The 26,233-nt window shown below is 41.0% G+C and overlaps 1 protein-coding gene across 2 annotated transcripts in view; it reads left to right on the forward strand.

The window, feature by feature from the left end:
* LOC306981333 (carboxyl-terminal PDZ ligand of neuronal nitric oxide synthase protein-like) overlaps window positions 1-26,233 on the forward strand; it is a gene marked incomplete at its 5' end in the record, with an annotated part of 286,117 nt that overhangs the window by 102,535 nt on the left and 157,349 nt on the right. For both annotated transcript variants that reach the window (XM_079580914.1, XM_079580913.1), the window contains one exon: window positions 8,130-8,188. In XM_079580914.1, the coding sequence (XP_079437040.1) occupies window positions 8,130-8,188 (59 nt within the window). The remainder of the gene's footprint in view (window positions 1-8,129; window positions 8,189-26,233) is intronic.

A 26,233-nucleotide genomic window follows, 5' to 3' on the forward strand; every position in this document is an offset into this window, starting at 1 on the left:
CTGTGCTCTTCCAGATCGGACACATGGCCAGTCCGCCCCTGCTTTAAACTATCGGCTCTTTAGAATGTTGCGACGTCACGTGAATGCAACCAACAATGCCCCCTGCATAGTTGAAGGTCCCGACACCACTAAGAATCTCATTATAAATCATATAAAGAACATTTATCTACCGTCTGCTAGTGTTTGTCAGTGGAACATGCATCAGTGGAGGGCGCCGAGTTGATTTCCCCCCCCGTGTCTGCGCGCCTGATTGCGATGCACGGAGTGAGCGGAAGGGGCTTTAGAAGTGGCTTTGGTCCTCCTGACTGTGTTATGTGCAGCTTGTGATCCCCGTCAGAGAGAGGAGAGAAGAGATTAGAACAAAGAATCAGGCCCCGAGGCTACGGATTGAGAGACAAGAGCCAGTGCAGATGTACAGGACACCTAATACACGAGCATGTCACGAGGAGAAGTCGGCTCTCTCCGCTGGGCCTTTCCGGAGCGAAAATCGAGTTATAGTGAAGCTGCAAGGATGTTCTTCTCTTGAAAGTGTTTGGGAGCAGATTTAGCAACAGCGAAGGTGGAGGACATTTTTCCACAATTAAAAATCTCACACTCGAGATGTGAAGCGAGGCCACAGACTAGACGATTCTGTGAAGTGCGGGACTTGGTGAGAAGACAACATACTTCTCGTTTTTTGTTCGGTGCCGCAAACGAGACCTCAGGACGATGAGCAGTGTTAGGTTTACTCCATACATAACGTTTTGCATTTGGGACAAAAAGTCTCATCTGACCAAAGCTCCTTCTTCCACATGGAGCTGTGTCCTCCATGTGACTTCTAGCAAACTTCACACGGGATTTCTTATGGCCTCCTTTCAATAATGGCTTTCTTCTTGCCACTCGTCCATGAAGGCCAGATTTGTGTAGAGTGCGACTTATAGGCAAGGCAAGGCAAGTTTATTTGGAGAGCACAATTCAAACACAAGGCAATTCAAAGTGCTTCACAGTTGCATAAATACAAGAAAGCAAATAGAGTCAGTAAAAACGTCAACATAAAACTAATCAATTACAGTAAGAGGCAAGAGTGCAGATAAAATACTTTCAGTCATATGCATTTTTAAGTCTTGTTTGGACTCACTCTGTCTTGAGCACTATTTCACTCTGTCTTGAGCACTATTTTTAAGTCTTGTTTGGACTCGCTCTGTCTCAAGCACTATTTTTAAGTCTTGTTTTGACTCGCTCTGTCTCAAGCACTATTTTTAAGTCTTGTTTTGACTCGCTCTGTCTTGAGCACTATTTTTAAGTCTTGTTTGGACTCGCTCTGTCTCAAGCACTATTTTTAAGTCTTGTTTGGACTCGCTCTGTCTCAAGCACTATTTTTAAGTCTTGTTTTGACTCGCTCTGTCTTAAGCACTATTTTTAAGTCTTGTATGGACTCGCTCTGTCTTGAGCACTATTTTTAAGTCTTGTTTGGACTCGTTCTGTCTTGAGCACTATTTTACTCTGTCTTGAGCACTATTTCTGTCTTGAGCACTATTATAGTTGTCCCATGTACAGATTCAGCAAGAAGCAAGAAGGGCCTGGTCGGTACTTGGATGTGGGACCGTTTGGGAACACCAGGAAGCCTAGTGAATGTAGTGAGTGAGTGAGTGAGTGGTTGGTGGTGGTCGGAGGGGCCGATGGCATAGACTGGTTGCCTCACTTCCGGCTGCCCTGGGGTAGACTACAATTGTAGCTTACTACTAGGGCTGAAACAACTAATCGATTAATCAACAACCAATCGATTACTAAAATAGTTGTCAACTATTTCAGCAATTAATCAGCGATTAATCGTTTTCTAGGAAACACAGACTAAAGTTGAGCAAAAAAGACATAACAATTATGTATTTTGGATGAAAACCTACTTTGTTTTTTAAGTTAGGGTCTGTAGTGTTTTGTACATTGTAAATTTCATAAATATCTGTCTTTGTCTAGTCCAATCAGAAAGCAGAATTAGCACAAAGAGCCTCCTACAAATGTTTACTTTAAGTTTACTCCATCAACATGTCCTCAAGCGGCGCCACTTTAGCTTTATGTGCTAAAAAAAAATGTAAAAATACAATTTCCATGCACCTTTCACAGCCAAGTGATTAATCGATTAATCGTAAAAATAATCGGTAGATTAATCGATTACCAAAACAATCGTTAGTTGCAGCCCTACTTACTACCACCAAGTACAGAGTGAATGAATAATGCGATGTAAAGCGTCTTTGAGTGTCCAGAAAAGTGCTATATATAACTGATGCATTATTATTATTATTATTATTATTATTAAATCTATCATCATGACAGGCAGAGAGATGAAATGAATCTAAAAAACTGAGAGAAAAGCCAGAAGTAGTTTTGGCTCTGCAATAATTGACATGAACATAGCCCCACAGCCTCTCCTGTTAGTCACTTCCATCGCAGGCTGGAGAGGTTTTTAATTTAACAGCAGAAATCTGGCTCACGAGAGGCTGTACCTTGGCCCAGGAGACAGCAGCTGACTGCAGGTCATCAATCACTACGCTCCTGCCCGTCTGTGCACAGGAGGTGATGTCCCTCTCATCACCCTGTGTGCACTGGGTTAGGGGCGAGTTGTGCCGTATCTATTGTACAGCAAATAAACCTGATGATTAAAAGTGACAGCCAAGGCCCTTAAAGCTTATCACGAACTCTATGTGCTCTGTTGATGAGGCTGTGAATGAGCCATCCATTATCCATAAAGTCTGCTGACATTTTCTTTGGCTTTTGTTGTCTTCACTGTGCTTCCCACACATCCATCAGACCCTGCATGTCTCCTGGGATGATTCTGTCAGGCCTGAACCAGGACTAAACAAGGTCTAACCCAGGTTTAACCAAGACTAAGCGGCTGTTGATCAAAGTATTATGAGAGTTATATTAAAGAGCGGATATTCTGCTTTTTGTAGGTTTATTTGGTCATGTCAAACACATCTTTATCACTATCTCACGCCGGGTGTGCTTTGTATGCTTTTAGCTTCTGCTGAAAATCGCAGCAGACAGGCCAAGATCACAGACCGTCCAGTCCTCAGATTCCAGATTCTCACTGCTCCTTGGATCTCTGTCAAGCGTCTCAGTTCAACACTGGTGCACCGCGATGGTCACAAGCAGCAGAGCCCAGGCATGAACAGGTCCAACTCTGCATTTGACTTTTTCTGTGGAAATAAGCCCTGCGAGCATGGTGGCCCTCGCCTCAGCTATAAACACATGACATCTGGAAACTGAAAGTCGCTACGATGTGCTTTGGTTATGACGATGATGAAGCGATAGTTTTGTAAACCATCGGAAATATGCACAAATGTGTTGCAAACGTCCAATTTACTTTGTTTTGTCGCTCAAAATGATAATTGTCCTGAACCAGGGGCGGACTGGCCATATGTCCATTCATTTCCATAATTTTTTGTTGGATATTTAACTCATTTTTGTAACTTTATTTGTAAGTTTTGTCATTTTTTTGGTCATTTTTCGTCTAATTTTTGTTATTTTTTTGGTCAAGTTTTTATCAAATTTTGGTAATTTTTCGTCACTTTTTTGTCATTTTTTGTCACTTTTTTGTCATTTTTGTCATTTTTTTGGTCATTTTTCATCTAATTTGTGTTATTTTTTTGGTCAAGTTTTTATCAAATTTTGGTAATTTGTTGTCACTTTTTTGTCATTTTTTTGTCACTTTTTTGTCACTTTTTTGTCATTTTTTGGTCACTTTTTTGTCCTTTTTTTGTCATTTCTTTTGTCATTTTTTGTCTAATTTTTGTTATTTTTTTGGTCAAGTTTTTATCAAATTTTGGTAATTTTTTGTAATTTTTTTGTCACTTTTTTGTAATTTTTTGTCATTTCTTTTGTCACTTTTTTGTCATTTCTTTTGTCACTTTTTTGTCATTTCTTTTGTCATTTTTGTCATTTTTTTGTCATTTTTGTCATTTTTTTGTCATTTTTTGTCTAATTTTTGTTATTTTTTGGTCAAGTTTTTATCAAATTTTGGTAATTTTGTGTCTTTTTTGTCACTTTTTTGTCATTTTTTGTCACTTTTTTTGTCACTTTTTTGTCACATTTTTCTCACTTTTTTCTCACTTTTTTTGTCACTTTTTCATCAATTTTTCGTCACTTTTTTGTCAAATTTTTCTCACTTTTTTCTCACTTTTCCATCATTGTTTTCGTCTCAGTTTTGTCGCTATTTTCACACCTTTTTTTCCAGAAGCTTTCGGACTGGGGTAAAGCCAAACTGGAGAAAATGTGCTCGAGTTATAAGAGGTTTAAAAGAAAAGCATCCAAAAACAAAAACGCGCTGGAAAAGCAACAAAAAAGTGACAAAAACGCAACAAAACGTGACGACAAAGCGATGAAAAAAGTGATGAAAAAACAACAATAACATGAAAAAACTTCCCACATTTTTTTGTTGTTGCTATTTTCCCCCACTTGCCCCCCCCTCTCCCTCGGCTTTCACTGTCTGGGTCGATAGTGTTTGTTTTTTCACGCCAAATGTCAGGTGTGCCCATCATCAATGCTCTATTTACATTCAGAGAAGAGCAGCTCTGATGGAAGTCTGTCCGGATAATCCTGCGTACTCAAGGCTGACATTTTAACTGCGGCTTTCCCTGCCTCCAGTGGATTCAGTCGGACTGTAATGGAAATATCGGGATTGGTACAAAGCGAGACAGATAAACTCACTTTGGGCGTCTCGGTGTCGGGGAAGATTAAATGAATTTTTTCTAGATCGATTAGACTAAAGCGAGTCACTGCAGGTGAGCGGGGAAAGAAATGGAAATCAATTCTTGTTTGGCTGAAAATGACTGACATAAATATGAGATGTGCTGCGTGACTGTGCATGGAGTTAGAATCAAGCTCATACTGTGGGAGGACAAAGTGAGTACGCCGTTTCTCACATTTCTGCCTAAATTGGTCATAAAATGTGGTCTGATCTTTATTAAAATCACAAGGATGATTAAACAGTGTCTGCTTAAACTAATACAACCCAAACATTTACATTTGATCATATTTTTATTGGCCAAAACATGTAAACATTCACAGGACAGGGAGGAATAAGTAAGTACACCCCCTGAATCTCACTGAACTGCAGCAGTTTTGTAAAGAGGAATGACCCAAGATTCATCCTGATCGTTGTGAGCGGTTCAAGAAGGATCAGCCAGTTATTTAATCCAGGGGTTCACTTACTTACTCACATGCTGTTGCGAATGTCTCATGTCTTTCTGCAAAATATCTTGATCAACTTGTGAATTCATTCTTCTGTTGTTGATGGCACATTGTCCAAGCCCTGAGGCAACAAAACAGCCCCACACAATGATTCTCCTCCATGGCGTTCTTCCATGAAGCCCATTCTTGTTTGTATTGTAGACGTGTCAACAGAGATGTTGGCCCATGGAGTCATCTTTACAGGATGGCCACTCCTTGGAAATGAAGCAACAGTGGTTCCGTTACCTTTTCCAGCTTTATACAAATCAACAATTCTTGATCGCGGGTCTTCAGAGAGAACTTTTGAGTGAGGCATGGTGCACATCAGACAATGCTCCTCAACCAGAGACAATTCTTAACTCGTGTGTGTGTAAGCTATCAGTGTTTTTAAGAGGGTTAGTTTTGGTTTCCACTTGTAGCGCGAGCAGAGTGGTGTTCGAAGGATAAATCACTCGGAAAACGCACTTTAATATTTAGAAAAATGCACAAATAACCAAGCAGGCAAATGGGCAAATGCAGCAACATTTTTGAGATCCCTGAAGCACCTGAAATGAGATGGGAGCAACCTCTACGTCACTGAGAGGATTAGCGCCTCCTTTGCGTGAAACAGACGCTCTCGTCCATTGAAATGAATGGGAAGAGATCATCTGAGAACTTCCAATTTACATATGAAAATACAAAGGTTTTATCTGCTTCATTTATTTGTCAAATATGGAAAAGCAAAGGAAGTGATTTGCTCCTTCAGATCATTCATATACTAGAAGACGATGCTCTAATACTGGCCTGTATTCCATTAGTGGCCGGGTCTCTAACAGAGGCCGGGTTCGCGGTTGGCGGAGGCAAATTAAAGCCGGTCTCTAAAACAGGCCGGGGCTTTTATTAGAAACTATAGCAGTAGAAATATTCCCCATGTTAGGAATTTGTCTCATACTGGTGTAAATGAAAACTCACGTGCAGGAAGTAACAAACGGGAACCCGGGCCGAGGGGGACGCTGCGGAGGAGCTGATCCGAGCGTAACTTTGACACTGATTTAGCCACTTTTCAAACCTCCTGTGACGATATTTGGAAACAGGGAAAGCAACAAATGTTGTGTGATCCTCCAGGGTTTTAATAAAGTCTCCATCGCGTCCTCAAAGCACGTCCAGCTGCTCCGTGTGCAGGTCAGTCCCACGCCTCAAAATAACTCCTCCCATCAGCGCGAGCGTCTCGTCTTCTCTCGGGTCAGTCTCATGATCGATCACAAACACAAACGCTCCGTCTAAACTCGCCTTTTACACAAGATAACAACAAATAATCCGGTCCGCGGTAAAAACGAAACAGAAACCTGCAGTGACATTGATGTCAAAGCTCTGCTAACAGCAACGAAACACTTCCTGTTGTCCCAACAAAATAAAAGGCGTCAATGTTCCAGCCGCTGGGAGAGGGTTTGAAATGTTAATTAATAAATGAACCTAATATTTTAGGTGCAAATGGACACAAATCTCGTTTTTCTTCGTTTTCCTGGTCGTCCATTTTGCTCAAATAGAAATAAAGGCCTGTCTCTAATTGTGGCCTGGTTCCAATAAAGGCCTGGTCCTAGATGCCCTTGAGTAAATAAAGGCCCGGCTTATATTAGAGCATTTACGTTAACACCTACTGTGGTCATTACATCGGCAACATTTGCTTGTGTAACTTTATCGCTTGTTGTATAATGTGACAGCTTCATTCTCTCCCTTTAATCTTGTTATTAAATGAAATGTCTGCAGCCTTTGATGTACTTTTGTAAATTGTGAGAGTGGAATATTAATTGTTCCTTCAGCAGCTAATCTACTTGCTGCTATGGCTACCGTTAATGTGCGTTTTAAGACCTAGAGAATCATCAATTCAAAACACTGAGCATTTTTAATAAGTCTGAATATTTATGGATTAAAGAAGCCACAATACACGGCCAGAATAAAACCGCTCCCGCACTGACCATTTTCCAGTGGTTCTGATCACTGGCTTGGAAAATTTTATCCCCAGAACAAAAAAATGACCCTAGTCCTCCCATACACGCTAATGTTAACTTCTCAGCCAAGAGGGGGCGGGGACTCGAGGGCAAAAGCTCCCCGATATTGCTCCCATCTTAGGTGCACTGCAAAAAGTGGATTCTAAGCAAGTAAAAAATGTCTTACTTTAAGAAATAAGTTCTTATTTTTTCCCTAAAAAGTAATAATGTCTTTAGGAAATAAAATCTAGCCATTTCTTGTTCAGATTTATTTGCTAAAACATGCTAATTTTTCTTGTAACAAGAAAGAAAAACTTTTTGAATCTTCTTCAGCTTTAGACAAAGAATATTTTTTCTTATGTGAAGAAAAAATAAGATCACAACAACTCTTTATTTGAGAACTGTCCATTCTTTAAAGTGGGAGGCACGGTGGCGCAGCTTCACAGCTCGGAGGTCCTGGGTTCGATTCCCACCAAGACGGGGCCTTTCTGTGTGGAGCATGTTCTCCCCCGTGTCTGTGTATGTTTCAGCCTGGCTCCACATCATGGAGACGGGTCCCCGGGCAATATTTTCCTTAAATATTAGTATTTATTAAGAACATTTTGCTCAAAAATTTGTGTAATTTTGAAAATTTTGCTTAAATCAAGCAACATTTAAGTAAAATATCCCCAAATTTTTCACTAAATAAGAAAGTTTTCCTTAAATTATTCCATTTTCTGAGGACATTTTGATTAATTCTAGCTATTTATTTGCTTAAATTTAGTGCTTCTTTCTTGTTTTATGATGAGAAAAATATTCTAGAAATAAAAATTCTCATTGGCAGAATTCTTTACAAAATGTCTTATTTTAAGATTTTTTTCCATGTTTTTTGGAGGGTACTTTTTGCAGTGTAAAGTGACTGAAAGACCCTTCCTTGAACAGCCCGAGTGACTCTGTTCTTGTGCTTTGTTCTTGCAGAAAAAGGAGTGGACGTGGGATGAGAGCAAGATGATGGTGATGCAGGACCCCATCTACAGGTGAGGACGCTACAGGTCGCCGAGTTCAAATCGTTTTGGGGTTTTTACTGTTGTTGCTGCCAATCGAAGTCCTGAAGAAACGGCTCGGTTTATCGCAAAACATCCGCTTTAAATCACTCCAATCCAGCTGTGTTCGACTGATTCGACTTAATGAGTTCTTACGGATGATTACCACGCTATCTGAAAGGCTTTGTGTGTGTTTTACAAATGATGAATTGAGCGTTTACCCGTGTTTTCTCCTCCGCTCCACGCCGCCGTCTGCACCTGTGATTACCCACAAATACAGCCACATTACCATCCAGCAGAGCACTTCTATTTGCACATTCTCCTCCGGTTCGGCGCGGCGTTTTCAGTCTTTTATATTTACGATGTTGTTTCTTCTCCGAGCGAGGCCGTCGTGCGCACGTCGGTGATTACCTCCGAGGTGAAATAAAGTCTGCAGAGGCGCCGGGGCGTTTGTGAAGAGGGAGGTAACTCAGCTTTAGGGCTCTTAAGATAGCAGTGCGGGGATGGAGTGTCAGGAAAACAATGGCCCTGAACATTTTAGAGCCCCCCAGGGATGTTCATGGGTAACTGATTAACTGTTACTAATTATGTAACTAGTTAAGAGCCCATCCAGGAGGGCCTTCCAAGTCTACTTTTCTACATTATGTTACTGTTGCTAAGTTAAGCAGAACTTTTCCTCCTCTGAACAGCGGACACTGACAGTCCAGCTTCTCTCACATCAGATTTATCGTCACGGCGTTCTTTTTTTATTTAAGAAGGAAGTGGAAGCAACGTTTATAAAGGCAACAAACGTTTGTTGTCGCAATTGAGATGTTAAAGGATCTGTATCATGTAGGGCTGTTCAATTAATCGAAATTCGATTACGGTTTCGATTACAACAGTAAACGATTACAAAATTAGCATAATCACAAAAAAATCGATTATAATAAAAAAAAAATCATTTTTTTTTTTTTCAATTTTTTCTTTTTCTTTTTTTTTCTACTTTTTAATTTTGGGATTTTTGTCTTTTTCTGCTGGATTTTTGTAATTTTTTTTTATGGATTTTTGTAATTTTTTTTAATGGATTTTTGTCTTTTTTTTATTGAATTTTTGTCACTTTTTTGCTGGATTTTCGTCTTTTTTTTGATGGATTTTTGTCTTTTTCTGCTGGATTTTTGTAATTTTTTTAATGAATTTTTGTCACTTTTTTGCTGGATTTTTGTCTTTTTTGTTGGATTTTTGTCACTTTTTTGATGGATTTTTTTAAAGGCAACAAATAATCGTTTGAATAATCGTGATTTCAATTATGACAAAAATAATCGTGATTATTATTTTTTCAATAATCGAGCAGCCCTAGTATCATGCTATTTTAGCCATTCCAAAGTTAAGTATAGGCATTTATATGAATGATTGTACCTCTACCGCTATGGAGCACTCATTTTTGTGATAAATATAAGTGTTTTCTGGAGGTATTTTTCAAACCCGGAAGACACAACGCTTCGATTCAGTTAACTCCGCCCCCTCTCTCCGCACATACTTTACCGTAATATAAATAAACAGCAATAAGTGAAGATACTTCACAATGCAGTTATAAGGAGTTGACATCTGCAACACAGCTTCATAAATGGCTAACACACAAGCTAATATGCTAACACACAAGCTAATATGCTAACACACAAGCTAACCCGCGTTTGGATTGACTCACCGCTCTGGTCCATCGCTGTTTACATTATGGGACTCGCGTTGGTTATAAAAGTTAATCCACTTTGATTCTGGCGAAGGTTCATCAAACATCCATCAGTGACAATCACAGAAAAACAATATTTTGGTGATAGTCGCTAAATCCCGGAGAAAAAAACAACTTCTGACGGGAGTGGCCTCTTCTTTAGGAAGGTTTAATCATAGACTGTATATAGTCCTGTCCACGTTGCCAAACGCGCTTCTTTTTCTCCGTGACATTATCGTTAGGAAAGAATAAAGAACAGGTGTGTCCAGAATAGGTTATAACGAGCTCCATCTTCAGCTGCAGCGCAAACATGACTGATCTGTTCAGACGCTCAGAGGATGTGTTTGTTTTGGCCTCAGCTGACCTGGAAGCACCTCGGGCACATCCTTTCTTTTTTTTTTTTTTTGTCCTTTTCCTTTATTTATTTATTTCTTACAACAGAAATAATGAAAAGGCTGGTTTTCAATGTAAAATCAGGCCGTAAGCATAGAATTAAGACATTGCTTTACAGACGTCGAGCACTTCCGTTCCGCTGTGACGACACAACGGAGCAGGTCAGTCGTTCACCAGGAGAGGGCGGAGCCTCAGAGAGCAGGATTCAGGAGGATTACTGCGTGAATGCGTGAATGAAGCCACAAACCACTCTGGGGGTGTTTTTGATAAGGAAATAGCATAACAACATGGCTAAAAGCTCCAAAAAGTCGATTTTGCATGATATACGACCTTTAAGAGCTCTGACTGTCAGTTAAAGAAAAATAAGAAAACGTACATCCCCAAACTGTAGCGACTTTGACTTGAACAAAAAAGACCAAATGAGATGAGTAAAAATTGGTTAAGAAGTTGGTTAAGAAATGAGTTAAGCGCCGCGGTGGTGGACCCCGTCTTTCCCAAGCTTATCCATTCACAAATATTGACACGTTTGGTATCCACGTGTTGCACAGAAGCCGACAGATTCCTTTCCTTTCGGCGGCAAAAAAGCTGTGATATCCAGGCGCAGATGCTACAAAACTTTGCACTCGTTTTATTACTCAAAATAAATGTCCTTCTACTCTTCCAACAACAACTCCACTCTCCAGTTTTGTACTTAACAAAAAAAACAAAATTCTCAGGGATTTTTTAATATCTTTTTTTCCACTACTAACTACCTTATTAAAAACAAACTAAACAAGATATCCCCTCTGTCTCACCTCAAACCCAGCGTCTCTGCTTTGTGTGTGTGTGTTGGCTCATTTTGCCCAGGCCCAGCTGATAGAGTTGAATGAGTAAGTGTAGAAACTCCCACAGGGCCGTGTCCCAGGCTAACAGCGCAGTGCAGGCTGTGTCCTTGGGCATAGTCCGGGGGTTATCGCGCTCCTCTTATCAGCCCCAACACGCACTTTAATCCGAAAAGCGCTAAAGACAAACCTTCTTTTATCGTCTGTGGCTCTGAATGAATGAACAAATGTTAGATTAGAGCGAAACAACACTAGCGTCTGCCTTTGGATGCAGCGTCATTGCCGTTTTCATGTCAGTGTTGATTAGTCGCGAGTGAATTGTTTGAACAGATGCGAGGGACAGGCTTGGGTAAAACAGTGTCATCTGTGAGAAACATGTTCCTGTGTCTTGTTATACAGATATTAAAGGAACAGGCCACCGTTTTTCCACACTGAGAAATGTTCCTACCTGAGCTTAGACGAGCTGATACGTACCTGTCTGGTCTTTGTGCGTGAGCTCAGTCACACAAAAAGACGTTGTTAGCATTTAGCCTCTAGCACTTCAACATCCAGGCAGTAAAGTCGAAGTGCACCTAATGTATTATTACGCCTTAAAATATAGTTCCTCTTTCTATCTGATTAGAAAATCGACATCTCTAATGTTGTGTGACTATTGGATCGTGTAAACGCTCACGTAACCGTATTTAAAGCGGAGACACTACAGGCAAAACTCAATTTTTTTCAGTTTTCAGGTTTTGGGCCAAATTGGTCTCTGAACATATAAGCTTTCACCTGGAAACAAAAAATATGCCTAATCTTCACAATAACATGTTTAAATATTGCGCTGATTCAATGTTCCCCCATAGACTTATATGGGAGAATGCAATTTCAAGGGCCTTTTTCTCAAAACACACATTTCTGTCATTGTGGCGACACTATGTCCACGTCAGTCGGACCTAAAGACTTCACATTTTCCAGCCTTGGACTGAACAATAACTGAACAATATTTGGAAGATTTTTCCAGAGGGATTTTTTATTATTTAATCCCTAAGCCCCATTTATTGAGTTTTGAATGTCAAAAAATAAGGGCGAAAGTTAAATTTTACAAATTTTTCCACTAAAAAACAGCTTATTTTAAAACTAAACAAGAAATCCAAAATCCCCTCTGAGAAAGTCTTGGTAACTCATTTATCAATAAAATGAAACCATTGCTAAACCACAGCTACTGTCACCCAATAAATTTGGGGCATTTTTAGGCATAAAACTACTTGTTCTTATATGAAAAGAAAACTTGCAATGTATTTTTCTTCTCACATTTATGCCAGTGATCTACAGCAAAAGTTTCAAATTGATATCAGTAAATTAAATTTTTTTCCCTATTCACCTGCAGTGTCTCACCTTAAATAGGGAAAATGTGGAAGAGCTTGGTCGCTTCTAACTTCACCCCCGTTTGGGTCCATAGAATATTATTATTTTTGTTTTTGTTGAATAAACAATTGGTGAACTATTAGCCACCCATAACTTTATATGATGATTTTGTTTTATCACACTGTGATTGGTTCAGATCAGGAAAAACGCTGATCAATAATGTACAAGGAGTGGGCGGGGCCTGTGTCTAACACAGAGCTGCACTAAATAGAGCAGACCTAAATTACAGACATTTAAAGGAACAGGCCACCGTTTTTCCATACTGAGATCTTTCTTTTACCTGAGCTTAGACGAGTTGATACGTACCTGTCTGGTCTTTGTGCGTGCCCGTGGAAGAGCTTGGTCGCTTCTAACTAGGGCTGCTCGATTATTGAAAAAATAATAATCACGATTATTTTTGTCATAATTGAAATCACTATTATTTGTTACCTTTAAAAAAATCCATCAAAAAAGTGACAAAAATCCATCAAAAAAATGACAAAAAAACATTAAAAAATGACAAAAAAACATTAAAAAAAATGACAAAAAACATAAAAAAAATGACAAAAAAACATAAAAAAATGACAAAAATCCATCGAAAAAAACATAAAAAAAAGACAAAAATCCAGCAAAAAAGTGACGAAAATCCATTAAAAAAAAATGACAAAAAAACATCAAAAAAATGACAAAAAAAACATTAAAAAAAGACAAAAATCCAGCAAAAAAGTGACAAAAATCCCAAAATTAAAAATTAGGAAAAAGAATGTGAAAAAAAGAAAAAAAATGTGAAAAAAAATAAATAATAATAATAATAATAAAAAAAAAAAATTATAATCGATTTTTTGCGATTATGCTAATTTTGTAATTGTTTATTGTTGTAATCGAAATCGTAATCGAATTTCGATTAATTGCACAGCCCTACTTCTAACATCACCCCGTTTGGAGCTATAGGAATATGCCGGGAGAGGCCAAATGCTGTTTCAGTTTATTACAAATATACAGTAAAAATGTGCACATTCATTCATAGATAATGCATATTCATAAATGGGACACCCTTGAAGCAACATTTAGCTTATATATGGGGGTACGCATCAACTCGTCTAAGCTCAGGTAAGAACATATCAGTGTGTAAAAACGGTGGCCTGTTCCTTTAAAATGCGCATTAATTACTGACATTAAACAATGCCCAAAGCCCCCTGACTGGTAATTCCCCTCCGTGTGTGCCTACAGACTGACATACATGCTAGCTCCCCATGTGCAAACGAGATTCTGTCACTGATGTTTAAACAGGGCCGGGATCCGCCATGTTGCTGTCAGTGCCACACATTTCCATTAGTGCTGGGATTGGCCCCCAACGCTGTTCATTTCATCACCCATTTCAGACCAATTTAGCACAGATTCAGAGTCATTGTTTTGCTGAATGAAACAATTGTGCTCCTCATCGTGCACAAATCAAGAGTAATAAAGCATTGAAGTGAAAGGGAGTGATACAGCGGTCAGGCTTGAGGGGGAAAAGAACAACTCTTTCATCGACCGCTCCGCCACTTCTTCAACAAACGCTGAATTATGGATGAATTAAGGACAAATAAAGATACAGAAACACAAACAAAGTGGTTCAAAGGCCCGAATTTGATAAAAGTGAATGCTAAATGCTGATGTTAGCTTCATGCTACATATACACACAATAGCTTGGAGTGCCAGTACTTCACATCGAAATATAGAAGATAAGCTGTGTCCGATCCTCACGCACAATTTGCAGACAGTTAGGAAGTCGGCTAGTCATGGATACTTTTCAGAGTCTGTTTGCTTGCTCAATGCATTTTTCCTATAGCCATTAGCGTTAGCCATCAAGCTTCGCAAATTATGAATGTGCCAGATGTTTTCAGCTGTGGCCTCTGAGCTCAATGCTAACTCAAATTCAGTTAAGTTTTTGCTTTTCGTGGGGTCGGAATGTGGCCACTAAACAGCATCTTGTAACATGTTGATAAAGAAACCACAGAAATGCCATGAAAAGGACAAAATGCACCTCGCCGTACTTTAGTATTGCACCTGTCCCCTATTCATTTGTAAGGGGATTGGAAATTTAATTGGTCTGGGATTCGACGGCCAACAAAATGTGCACATTTGTCGGAACAGGCTGAGAAAGCTGAAGACACTTCTTTTCTATGGTTCTTCACTCCCAGTGGACAGTTGTGTAAAAACCTGATTTGGTTTTGATGACTTTATGTCTACGCTAAATATGTTGATAGTCTACCAGAATACGTTAAAAAAAAAGAGTGTAAAAAAAATAACAATTTCCACAACACACTGAATTCCCCCTCGCTAGGTCACGCCCCGTAGTAAGACCATCGACTGTAAAATTAAGAATGGACTGAGGGAGCCAGGCTTCCCCCATAGCGTTCAGCATGGGCTAGCTGCAGCTCATTCATGCTAGGAATTTGGCTGGGTTTTTGGAGCCAGCTCCATTATTTAGAGAAGGGCAGAAATAAAAATAAATTGAGTAAAAGGATCAAATTAGGACGGTGTTGTACAGGTTGCAACAATAATAATGCATTGGTTTTATATAGCGCTTTTCTGGACACTCAAAGACGCTTTACATTGCACTATTCGTTCACTGGTGGTAAGCTACTATTGTAGCCACAGCTGCCCTGGGGTAGACTGATGGAAAAGGCAACCAGTCTGCGCCATCGGCCCCTCCGACCACCACCAACCACTCACTCACGCATTACATTCGCTAGGCTTCCTGGTGTTCCCAAACGGTCTCCCATCCAAGTACCGACCAGGCCCTTCCCTGCTTAGCTTCCAAGGTCTGACGAGATTGGGCAGAGCATAGGTGGTATGGCCACACACAATTTCCTTAGAACCCCTCCTGGAACCACCACCTTAACGTGGTGGAGGGGTTTGAGCACCTGAATGATCCTGGGGGCTCTGTTGTCGGGGGCTTCGTGCCCCTGGTATGGTCTCCCCTGGCAAACAGGTCCAAGGTGACGGATCAGACAAAGAAGCCCCTTACGAGAGACCAACAGGCCCGGTTAGAACCATGAGACCGTCCTTCTGTGGACCCACCACCTGCAGGAGGATGTGATTTGGGCAGCTCCAACAGCTGCCCCCACAACCCGGAAACGGACATGTGGAAGAAAATGGATGGATGGATGGATGGATGGATTTCCTTAGAAGTATAGAAGAAAGGCCACCATAAGTCCTCTTGTAGTTTGACAGTACAGTATATGGTGATGTGTTGCTGTCTGCTTTCTGTAGCAAATGTGACGGCTGTTTTGTCATCATCCTGTATGCCAAAGTCTTATTGAAAGAGATGTAAAAAGGACAGACATTTCATTGAATTAAAACAAAAACATCCGATAGAGTGGTAATTTTGGACCTAATTACACAGGAAGGTCTCTCTCACTCAATCTAACTCAATCCAGAGTGAACTGGACTTTAATTTACACAGATTTACAGTGTCTTTGCATGTCCTCACACGAAATCCCACTGATAAATATAATCTCGTTTACATTATTTCTTGAGTGGGATGGACACTCACAACATGGCCCACCAGAGCAGTACATTTCTTCCCATGTGTTTCTGGCGACGTCCTATCGTAGATCTGTGAGTGGGAATCACACAGTGGACACATTCCTTCAGTTTCTCCCCATCGATGACGCCTTGATGAACAAACTTCGGGGATGAATTTTGAGCTTCAAAGACGTGGGGGGACAGTTTCGTGTTTTCCGACTGCAGTGTAGTCTTGGAAGCACAGACCGGAGCGCGACAGTAGGAGACACCACCAAACGTGAACAGGATGAGTCAAAACTGCGAAATGAAGTAAAGTGCTGCTGTGGGGATGTTTTTTGTCAAGGCAACAAGTCAAAGGTACGCAAAAAAAGCTCCCTTGAGTAAAGAAATGTGACTAAATAAACAGTTTTCAGAGGGAGGTCAGATGCTTTTTGTAAGCAGTGCATTGGTGATGTCCCTCGCAAATTCAGTGATTGGAGTTTTACTGCGCTGAGGTTTCCATTCTGGACATTCTTGCTCTGTTCACAGACTGAGCGTTTCCTTGGCTGTGGGGTGGAGGCATTCGTCCTCTCCTTGTTTTGACTTTAGCTCTGCGGGATGATCATTAAACCCCTCTGTTTGCCAGTGTCACATGACCACGTGTTCGGTCGCTTGGCAACCGCCTCAGAATGGCCCTCTCTGACTGCTGCCAAACGGCTTTGTACAGTGGGAGCTGTGGAACTTGTGTGTGGCGTTCTGCGTTTGGTAGGAAGTGTTGAAAAGTGTTGAAAACGGAGTGTCCGGGCACGCCAAACTATCACGGCCGGATCAGACGACTTGTCAATGAACAAGATCAATGAACAAGATCAATGAACAAGATCAGATAGCTTATTCATTGACAAGATTTTTAGAAGTCAAACCGTAAAATCATCAAGTTTCAGGCCCAGACGGCGAGCGTTCAGCTGAATGCGGCTCGCTAGTGGTGTTTATTTCAACGGAAAAGGGCTCTTATACATGCGTTTCCAATGACATCACGCAGCGTTCCGGCGGCCATTTTGAATACCGAAGTAGCATTATGCAGTACTACAACATGTAACAATAGATACAGACGGCATCTCGTCATAGAAGGGGGCGTGGCTTCGCCGAGGGGGAAAATAGAATCTTTAGAGAAACACAATTTTCCCTCTTTTTTGCCATTGTCTGGTGGAATATCAACTTATTTGTCACACACAAATATAGTCAAGTGTAAATCGGGCCCATATGGATATTTTCTCACAGCAGATTGTTCAGTAGAAGTGAAAAAACGGCAGTTGTAGCTAGCGCGAGCTAACCGTTAGCATTAGCCCGATGCTAACATGTAGCATCAAGTTAGCATTCTCCGTTATTCATGTATTCATGGGCTGTTGAACCACTTTGCTCCTCCCCATGTCTTTGTATCATTATTTAGTAGAAACTATATTCATATTTCAGCATTTGTTACAGTAGTTTTTGAATAATTAGAGAAAATATACATTTTCCAATTCCAGAGATGCCGTCTGTATCTATATCTCTCTCAGGATGAAAATGAAAGACAACTGATTGAGTGTCAATTGATTTTTACTGTTTGTCAAATCAACAGAGTCTCAGTCTGAGTCAGTGTTTATGCTGCTCAAGACGTTAGCATGCTACCGGTTAGCAACTGTCAATCAACTGTCAATGGCTTCAACACGCTAAACACATGTGTGGCTCACATCTCTGAACACGGATGAAATACTACAGTAACAGCATGTTATATCCAAGGCTAGATGTTTGTGGTTCAGGGCTTTCTCTTGGAGGGGTCAGAGCTGAGCTGTTGAAGCTAAATGCTAGCCGGTAGCATGCTAGCATCTTGAGCAGCTTCAACACTGACTCACTGGTTTCTTCACATAAACGTGCGTCTCTGGGGCCGCGTTTTTACTGTTATCGTCGTGAGCAATAACTACGGGTAAATAAAGATGCCACTGTCAATCAGTTGTCTCTCTTATATCCTGAGTAGAGCTATTGTTCCATGTTAAAGTACTGCATAATTCTGCTTAGGTATTCAAAATGGCCGCCAGAACAACAAAAGTCACATGACTGAAAACCATGCATATACAGACGGCAACGCGTCATATAAGGGGGGGCGTGGCCTAGCCAATGGGGAAAAAAACCTCCCATGGGAATCACAATTTTAAAGGTCAGGCCTAAACAGATCGTATCCCAAACTGTTAACATGACCGAGTGCGACACAGATATTGAATATATTGAGCGTTGAAAAACGATGTTATTAAAGAATTCTGTAAGAAACAGGGACACAATGTTACTGGGAAGAGAAAAAGAGCTCGTGGCCCTCGTGGTTAAACCAAGAAATAAATAAAGAACAGTTGTATTAAGTAAATAAGCATATTTGTTACAAATAGCATTACTAGTTAGCTATATGTCAAACTTACTAATTTAATCCATTTGTCACAACGTTCTGGATCTTTTCTTACAGTAGGACATTTGATGAGTACGTATGGTGGCTCTATATACAACGCTGTGAGGTTCCTTTAGTGAATAGAGCACTGAATAAAAACTTATTTTTGAGAAAACCAGCCCTGAAGTTTGTACACATTTCTCTGCTCTTCCGTACCGTGTGCCTCCCAGATAGAAAAAATATCATATTTGGATTATAGCACCATCTCGGGAACCCTTCGCAGGACCCATGGATGTGTCCATATGTGTGAATGAATACATGTGGGAACCCGGAATTGAACCCGGCAAATGACAGTTTTGTCATTTTCATACTTATTTAGTCATGAAAACCAAGACGTTAATGGAGAAACCAGCAAAAAAACTCCACATTGACCACTGTGCGAAAAATCAATGCTTCCACCTGCCGTGTCTTGCCTTAAGTAGAATCTTGGAAGACATGGACTATCCGCCCACAGTGGGATCTTGTGGGACACATCAACTTTAAGAAAGTCCCGCAGGTTCAGTTTCAACTGGCTACTATACCTGGATCAATGTTTATTCTAAGTTGATTTTAGCCATAGCATCTGGCAACCCACTGACAGGCCTGTTTGGGGAAAACTTTCATAAAAGTTGACTTGGTTCAGTTTCCTGGGCCCTGCAGCTTAATACTCCTCTCCACAGCTCGCTGAAGGAAGTGTTTTCTCAGCTCTTGTTCTGACTGTCCACCCCCTCCCTGGCTTCAGCACAGGCGCTCGCTCTCGCTCTCGCTCTCTCTCCCCAGGGGCTGGACACTTTGGACCTAAACACAGGCTGAGCCGCTTTGAGAACCTCTCACGTCACCGCCGCTCTGTGCAAACACAGCCGAGTGCGTTTGCGTATCCTCTTTCCATTTTGCGTTCTCGCACGCTTGATCGTGGATCGTCTCGTGGACTGGTCTGAGCGACTTCTTTCTCGGATGGACGCGACTTCGCTCATGCAGAAGCGTCCGCGGCTAATGGACTGTCCCCTCCTTTCGGCTGCACAGTCTCACGCACACTCAGCTTCGTCGCGATGTCTTCGGACGTCGCGCTGAAACGATTCTGGGTCACTTCATTTCCTTTTCAATGGCTTCAGTTATTAGTCTGTCACACTCTTGCTTCTTTGTTGTCTTTGCTGCCAACTCAATAAAATAATGGACCAATATACAGCATGCATTTTAGAAGAGAAAGCCATTTCGGTGGACAATAATCTGGATTGTATTTCCAAGCCTGACAAATATCTCAAATCCCTGGGCATGGGATGTTTAAATTTGTCTTACTATTATCTATCACTATTACAATGATTAAATAGTTGCTTATTGCGATTTGAGCTTCCTATTTTTCTAGGAACTGGTCCAAGGTCTTTTAAATGTGCTGCTGCTGCTGCTGCATCCGTCTCAAACGTCTGGATTTTGGCAAAATGTTGACTGAGGCAAGGGCTTAGCTGGAGCTGTGCCGTATACAGTGCCTCTCGAAAGTATTCATACACCTAATCTGTGGAATAATCTGAAAACTGCTGTTCACAAACGCTCTCCTTCTAATGTGACAGAGCTTGAGTGGTTTTGTAAAGAGGAATGGGTTAAAATGTCAGTCTCTACATGTGCAAATCTTGTAGAGAACTTGCACCTTCTCATATTTACTACGACCCCCGTGTTAATGCTCACAAATCCGACCGTCTTTCAATCACTTCTTCAGATGAAGTTTGAACTTGTTGTAAAGTGCTGCTCTCTCGAACAGTCAGTGGCAGCGAGTTCCACATCCCTGCAGCTTTTACAGAGAAGCAATTCTGTCCAAACGTGGAGGATCTAAAGTTCAATCACAGAACAGTCTCCTCTGGCCGAGGCTCGCGTTGTTCTACTTCACAGTTGTCGGTTACTTGTGTGTGAACGTTCAGTAAAAAAAATCTAAATAAAATCGTTATGTTTAGGGTTGTAAACATGACCAAATGTGCAAAAGTTCAAGGTGTATGAATACTTTCGAGAGGCACTGTATTTCATCGATACGGACGGCTTCTTTGGAATTGCTCATAATGTGGTCATGTTCGAAGCAGCCAGAGGGAAAACAAAGAGAAGAGCTTTCTCCCATTTCTCCACCATTACTTTAACAAATGTTGAATTCTGAATATATTTTTTTCTACTAGATAAAGATACAGAGACATGGAGAGGAGCGAAGTGGTTCAACAGCCCATGAAAGCTTCTCTAAAAGTTCATCCCCCTTGGCTAGGCCGCCTGTATTTATAGGTTCGAGCTGTTGAAAAAAAACAACACTTTAGGACACAAGGAAGCCATTCAGATTTGGCTAATGGAGAATTCCAACCGGTGAACATGGCTGTTCGATTGTACGTTTTGGAACTGGCCTGTCCAGCCGTCGACTCGAGCAGGAACGCCTGGAAGTTTGCTGACAGCCAAATCAGATCTCAAAAAGTTCTCCATCGATCCAATCACGGACAACGTTGTTACGACAGGAACCGAATAAACCGCTAGTAAAATATCTTCTGAAATGTAGCTTCATCTTCTCTTAAGAGGATTTTCTTCTTGTTGCTGTTTCCCCTCACTCTCTAAGTTGATCATGCCGTCTTCCTGTCGTGACAACGTGGTCTGCGATTGGATCGATATCAAACCTTTCCAGATTTGATTGGCTGTTAGCAGAGTTCCAGGCTGTCCTGCTTTTGAACAGAAACAAAAAGCAGGAAGAAATGGCTGGACAGGCTAAAAAATCCAGCACTTTGACTCTGCATTGTCTAAGAAATGTCCAGAAGTAAATGTAACTGGTTAACTCCACATATAAATGATTGATGATAAAAGCTCTCGGGATCATCCGGTCCACTGGGGACTTGTTAACGCGGCGTCCAGAGAAGCGGTTGAGCGGTTTGACGGTGTAGCGTAATGTGCGATTGGGTGAGAGCGGGGCCCCGGGGCGCTGTCGGCTGGAGTCAAATCAGAGCCAGCCTCGTCCCGCTGAGAAAGTACCTGCGCAAACATGATGTGAATATGGGTTATTAATATGGATGAGGGCAAACTGGGAGCGGAGGTGGAATTACCCAGCATCGTGTTGGCATGGATTTGCGTAATAGGGGTTCCATGTCCATACGCAAACACAGGCTGGCTTGTGGTAACTCTAAAAGATCATATTTTTGTATCTATTAGGGGCGCTTTGGTGATGTATCGCGATGCATTGCCTACACAGCATATCATGAAGGCCAATACAAAACACCTGTCTATCAATTGTGTAGAGGGAAGTCATCAAAAGGCGTTCACAGCACTGAAAATGACTGACTGAAATGCATGTGTACAGCTGCAAGCATAGTTTTACATTTCATTTACATTCGCTGAGGTAGTTTGTAATACAAGTGTCGACAGCCCTAATGGAAAACAACATTGATTATCTTATCCAGGCACCTACACAGTTGGACCATGCAAGTGCCTGCTCATGCACAGGTACCAAGAGAAGAAATGTATATGTTACCCTTCTCCATACTCAGGCACCCACACACTCAATACACAGCCAAGGTTTGGGCACCTGTAAATTTTCATGACTTTCAGTGAAACCTATCATATAGGAGACAAATACAGTGATATTAGAGAAGTGAAATAAAGTGTAGATGATTTATGGAAAGTGTGCAACAATTATTTAAACAAAATTAGGCATGTGCATAAATTTAGGCACCACAAAAGAACGATTTTGCTCTAATTCTCAGTCGTGCAGAGTCTTCTCAAGTCGCGTCTAGTTGAAGGCAGTCGGACTGAGTCGGGTCACGTAGTGTGGGGGGTTCATGCGACTAGACTCCTTCACCTCGCAGCTAACGGCGGCTAGCCTCTCCCCGTCTCCTCCGCTGTCTCCTCCATCTCGAGTCTGAGGTCCGTCTTCTTTTCTTTTTAAATCCACTGAAATACGTCCCACTTCTTCGCGTCGCCAACTTTTATCTCCATTTGACAGAACTATAGCCAAGTTTAAGGCTTCGTAGTAGCAGTAAGCTAGCACTGCGGTGTTGTGACATTGTTGACCAATCAGGACACACACGTTTTCCCACGCTCACAAACACAGGCCTGTGGAAGCCGGAGGTGAAATGAAGCCTTCGAGAGGACAGATGCGCAGGACAATTGGCCTCCTTAAATACCCTTTCTCAAGATTGGATTGAGTTCTAATAATTAGTGCTAAAGGTATTAAATCAATAAAATGACAAAAGTGCCTAAATTTATGCTCATGCCTTATTTTTATACCACTGTATAACCGTTTTCTAGGCTGTATTGTAATATGCTCACTGGAAGTCAATACAAATCACAGTGTAGCCAGTAGAAGTAGAGAAAATGTGAACTGCCCACTGCTGGGACTTACTAGCCCACAGAAAATAATCGAGCGCAGTTTTGGATTACTTTGAAATCACCGCTCCTCACTGTTGTCTCCCTAAATGAGGCGGCATATATTCTGAACTCCCCGTGACAGGCGTATTCCGGCGTTAGAACAATCCCGCGTCGTCTGTTTACTCGGTCTTTGTAATCACGTCTCCTGCGGTGCGTGGCTCTGCACTCGGAGAAGAAGTCAGAGACGTCGGAGCTTCCCTGCCGAGGCCTCACCATTAGTTTTCCTCTCTTCTCTTTTCAATGGCTTTTGTCATTTTGGCAGAAATGTTGAACTATAATTTTTTTCGTTTTGATGAGTTGTCGGTGAGTGTTGTGTGTGGGTGTACAGATTCCCCTCCCTGTATAATAGATGTTTTTGGCTTCTTTCTTTACCTTTTTTACCTGTTATTACGTTTTATTCCATGTTCACTGTTGTTAGCTGACTATAAACATATTAATCACACAAATAAATCAAGCCAAAATCGGGTCCATGGATGATTTTTTCACAGCAGGTGCATTTGTGGAGCCACTTTGCACCGAAAGTTGTGAAGAAGGAGCTCTTTCTAACCTACTCTGGACTCTACTCTTTTATCTTACCCAACGATAATGTCACGGAGAAAAGCGCTACAGGACTTTATTCAACCTTCCTATAGAAGAGGCCACTCACAGAATATTCCTACTACTGCTAATGTTGCATGAGGGTTTGCATCAAGTCGGAGAGAGAGGGGGCGGAGGCAACTGAATCCAAGCTTCTTGTCCTCCGGTTTGGGGAAAATACCCTAGAAAATACTTTTATTCCTCACAAGAATGTGTCCATAGTGGAAGAGGTACAATATATTATATATATAATCCGGTGTGGCTTGTTCATTAACTTGCACTGTCCCTACCAAATAAACCATAAATAAATAAATAAAATATCATATACAGTTAATGCCTATAGTTTACTTTGGAATGGCTAAGATAGCATGATGCAGATCCTTGTTTGGGCTGTTGAACGACTTTGTCTTCCTCCTTGTCTCTGTACCTATATTTTGAAGGTAATACATCCATGGGTCAGCATTTCTTAAAGAACTGCTGGAGTAATTGGTGAAAGAGTAGTTCTTTCAGCCCTTTGCGCTACAAAAAGTAAATATCAAGCATTGGAATTGAGGAAATGTATCTTGTTTTGAGCGGTTTTCACTCATTCAGACACTTTTCCTGATCGGACTTGCTGATTTACTTTGCTTGTTTGAGGACATTTCAGACCAGTTCTAGGGTAAATCTCGCTTGAAATAAGAAAGAATAATTGCCAATGATATCAGAGCAATTTTCTTACCCCATTGGCAAAGAAAATGACCTGAAATAAGGACGAAATGTATCGAAACGAGTCAGTAACATCTCAGAACAAGTGAAATCATCCAGGACAAATGCCCAAGAACTTCTTAACTAGTCAAAACAAGTAAAATTTGGATTATTATGCTCAAATTGAGATGTTTATACTGATCTAGTTAAATACTTTTTGCAGTATGCCGTCTCCACTTCACACAAATGGAACTCATTACTTGCAATTCCTGGCCTTGTGACTCTCAAGTTATATTTTTTAGTCAACATTTGTGTCTTCAAAGTGATTCATTCATTCTGTAGTTTGATTTGTTTATTTTTTACGAGTATCCAAAGGAGTTGTAGTATTAATAGCAGTTGTAGACAAAAAAAAAGATATGAATAATAAAGTTTCAACATTTGAGCATGAATCCCTCTGAGCTCTTTGTACGATTGGCTGATTTAATGACTTCTTTCTCACGAAGTCCCTTAAGTTAATCTAATTCTCTGCGTGTGCCTGCGTTTTCATATTAGCGCTAATGAAACCCGCAGCCTGCCCCTGACGGCACACTGCGGAATGGCCTGTCTCTCATGATTAAATAGGTGTACACTTTTGTTGGGAACCGCTGCCTTCTCTTTCTTTTTCGGGGCTGATCCAACAGTTGTTGTTTTTTTTTTTGTCTCTGCGTCTCTATCTCCTGTGTTTTTAATCAACTTAATGCCTGATCTCTGCAGTGCAATTATCCCACTCTCACGTTTCACTGGGTAACAACAGCGGGATCCGATAGTTTGTCATAGAAATAACACTGCGCATTTATCTGTCGGCAATAATTATCACAAGCAAGAATAATATCCCCTCTCTCTCTGTGTCTCCATTGCGTCTTATTGTGTGCAAAATACCGTAAATGCTCTAATACAGGCCCGGGCCTTTATTTACTCAAGGGCATCTACACTGCGTTCCAAATTATTATGCAAATTGGATTTTTGTGTCAAAAAGGTAAAAAAAAAAACAATAATAATGAATCACTGACATTAATCTCAGAGACCTGGGATGATTAGTTTTCAGGTTAAGCCCAGTTAAGGGAAAAACTACTGAAAAAGGGTGTTCCACTTTATTATGCAGATCATCATTTTCAAGCAATATGGGAAAGAAAAAGAGTCTTTCTGCTGATGAAAAGCGTGAAATAGTTGAATGCCTTGGTCTAGGTATGAAAACCTTCCATATTTCATGAAAGATTAAGTGTAATCATCATACTGATAAGAGATTTGTGGATGATTCAGACACACTCCGTTTTGTGCAGATAATGGCACAATATGGACAGTTTCTGCCAGACAAACACATCAGATTAAGAGAACAGATGCCACAAAGCAGCAGACAGGTATTTGAAGCTGCTGGTGCCTCTGGAGTCTCCCGAACATCAAGGTGTAGGACCCTCCAGAGGCTGCAGTTGTGCATAAACCTTCTATCCGGGCCTCCCCTAAACTGTTCATTGAAGCTGATGAACAGAAACGGCTGCAGTGGCTCAGAAATACATGAGACTCATTTTCAAACAGTCTTGTTCACTGATGAGGCCGTGTAACCCTGGATGGTCAGATGGATGGAGTAGTGGATGGTTGGTGAATGGCCACAATGTCCCAACAAGGCTGTGACGTCAGTAAGGAGGGGGCGGAGTCATGTTTTGGACCAAAATCATAAGGGAGAGAGCTGGTCGGCCCCTTTAGGCTCCTTGAAGGTGTGAAAATGACCATTGCAAAATATGTGGAGTTTCTGACTGACCACTGTCTTCTATGCTACAATGCTGCTATGAGCATAAAAGGAGAGAAACTCATGATGTGGACCCCCTCCTCCCCTGACCTCAACCCTATTGAGAACCTTTGGAGCCTCAACAAAAAAAAACTTCTATGAGGGTGGGAGGCAGTTTTCATCCAAACAGCAGCTCTGGGAGGTTATTCTAACATCCTGCAAAGAAATCCAAGCAGAAACTGTCCAAAAACTCACAATTTTAATGGATTTAAGAATTTTGAAGCTGCTATCACACAAGGGCTCCTTTGGTAAAATATAACTTGACCTGTTAATATTTTTTTTGATTGAAATATCTTTTGATTTCAGTAAATATGACCTCCTAATGCTACAA

Source organism: Gobius niger (assembly GCF_951799975.1).
Source record: "Gobius niger genome assembly, chromosome: 22".
NCBI lineage: Eukaryota > Metazoa > Chordata > Actinopteri > Gobiiformes > Gobiidae > Gobius > Gobius niger.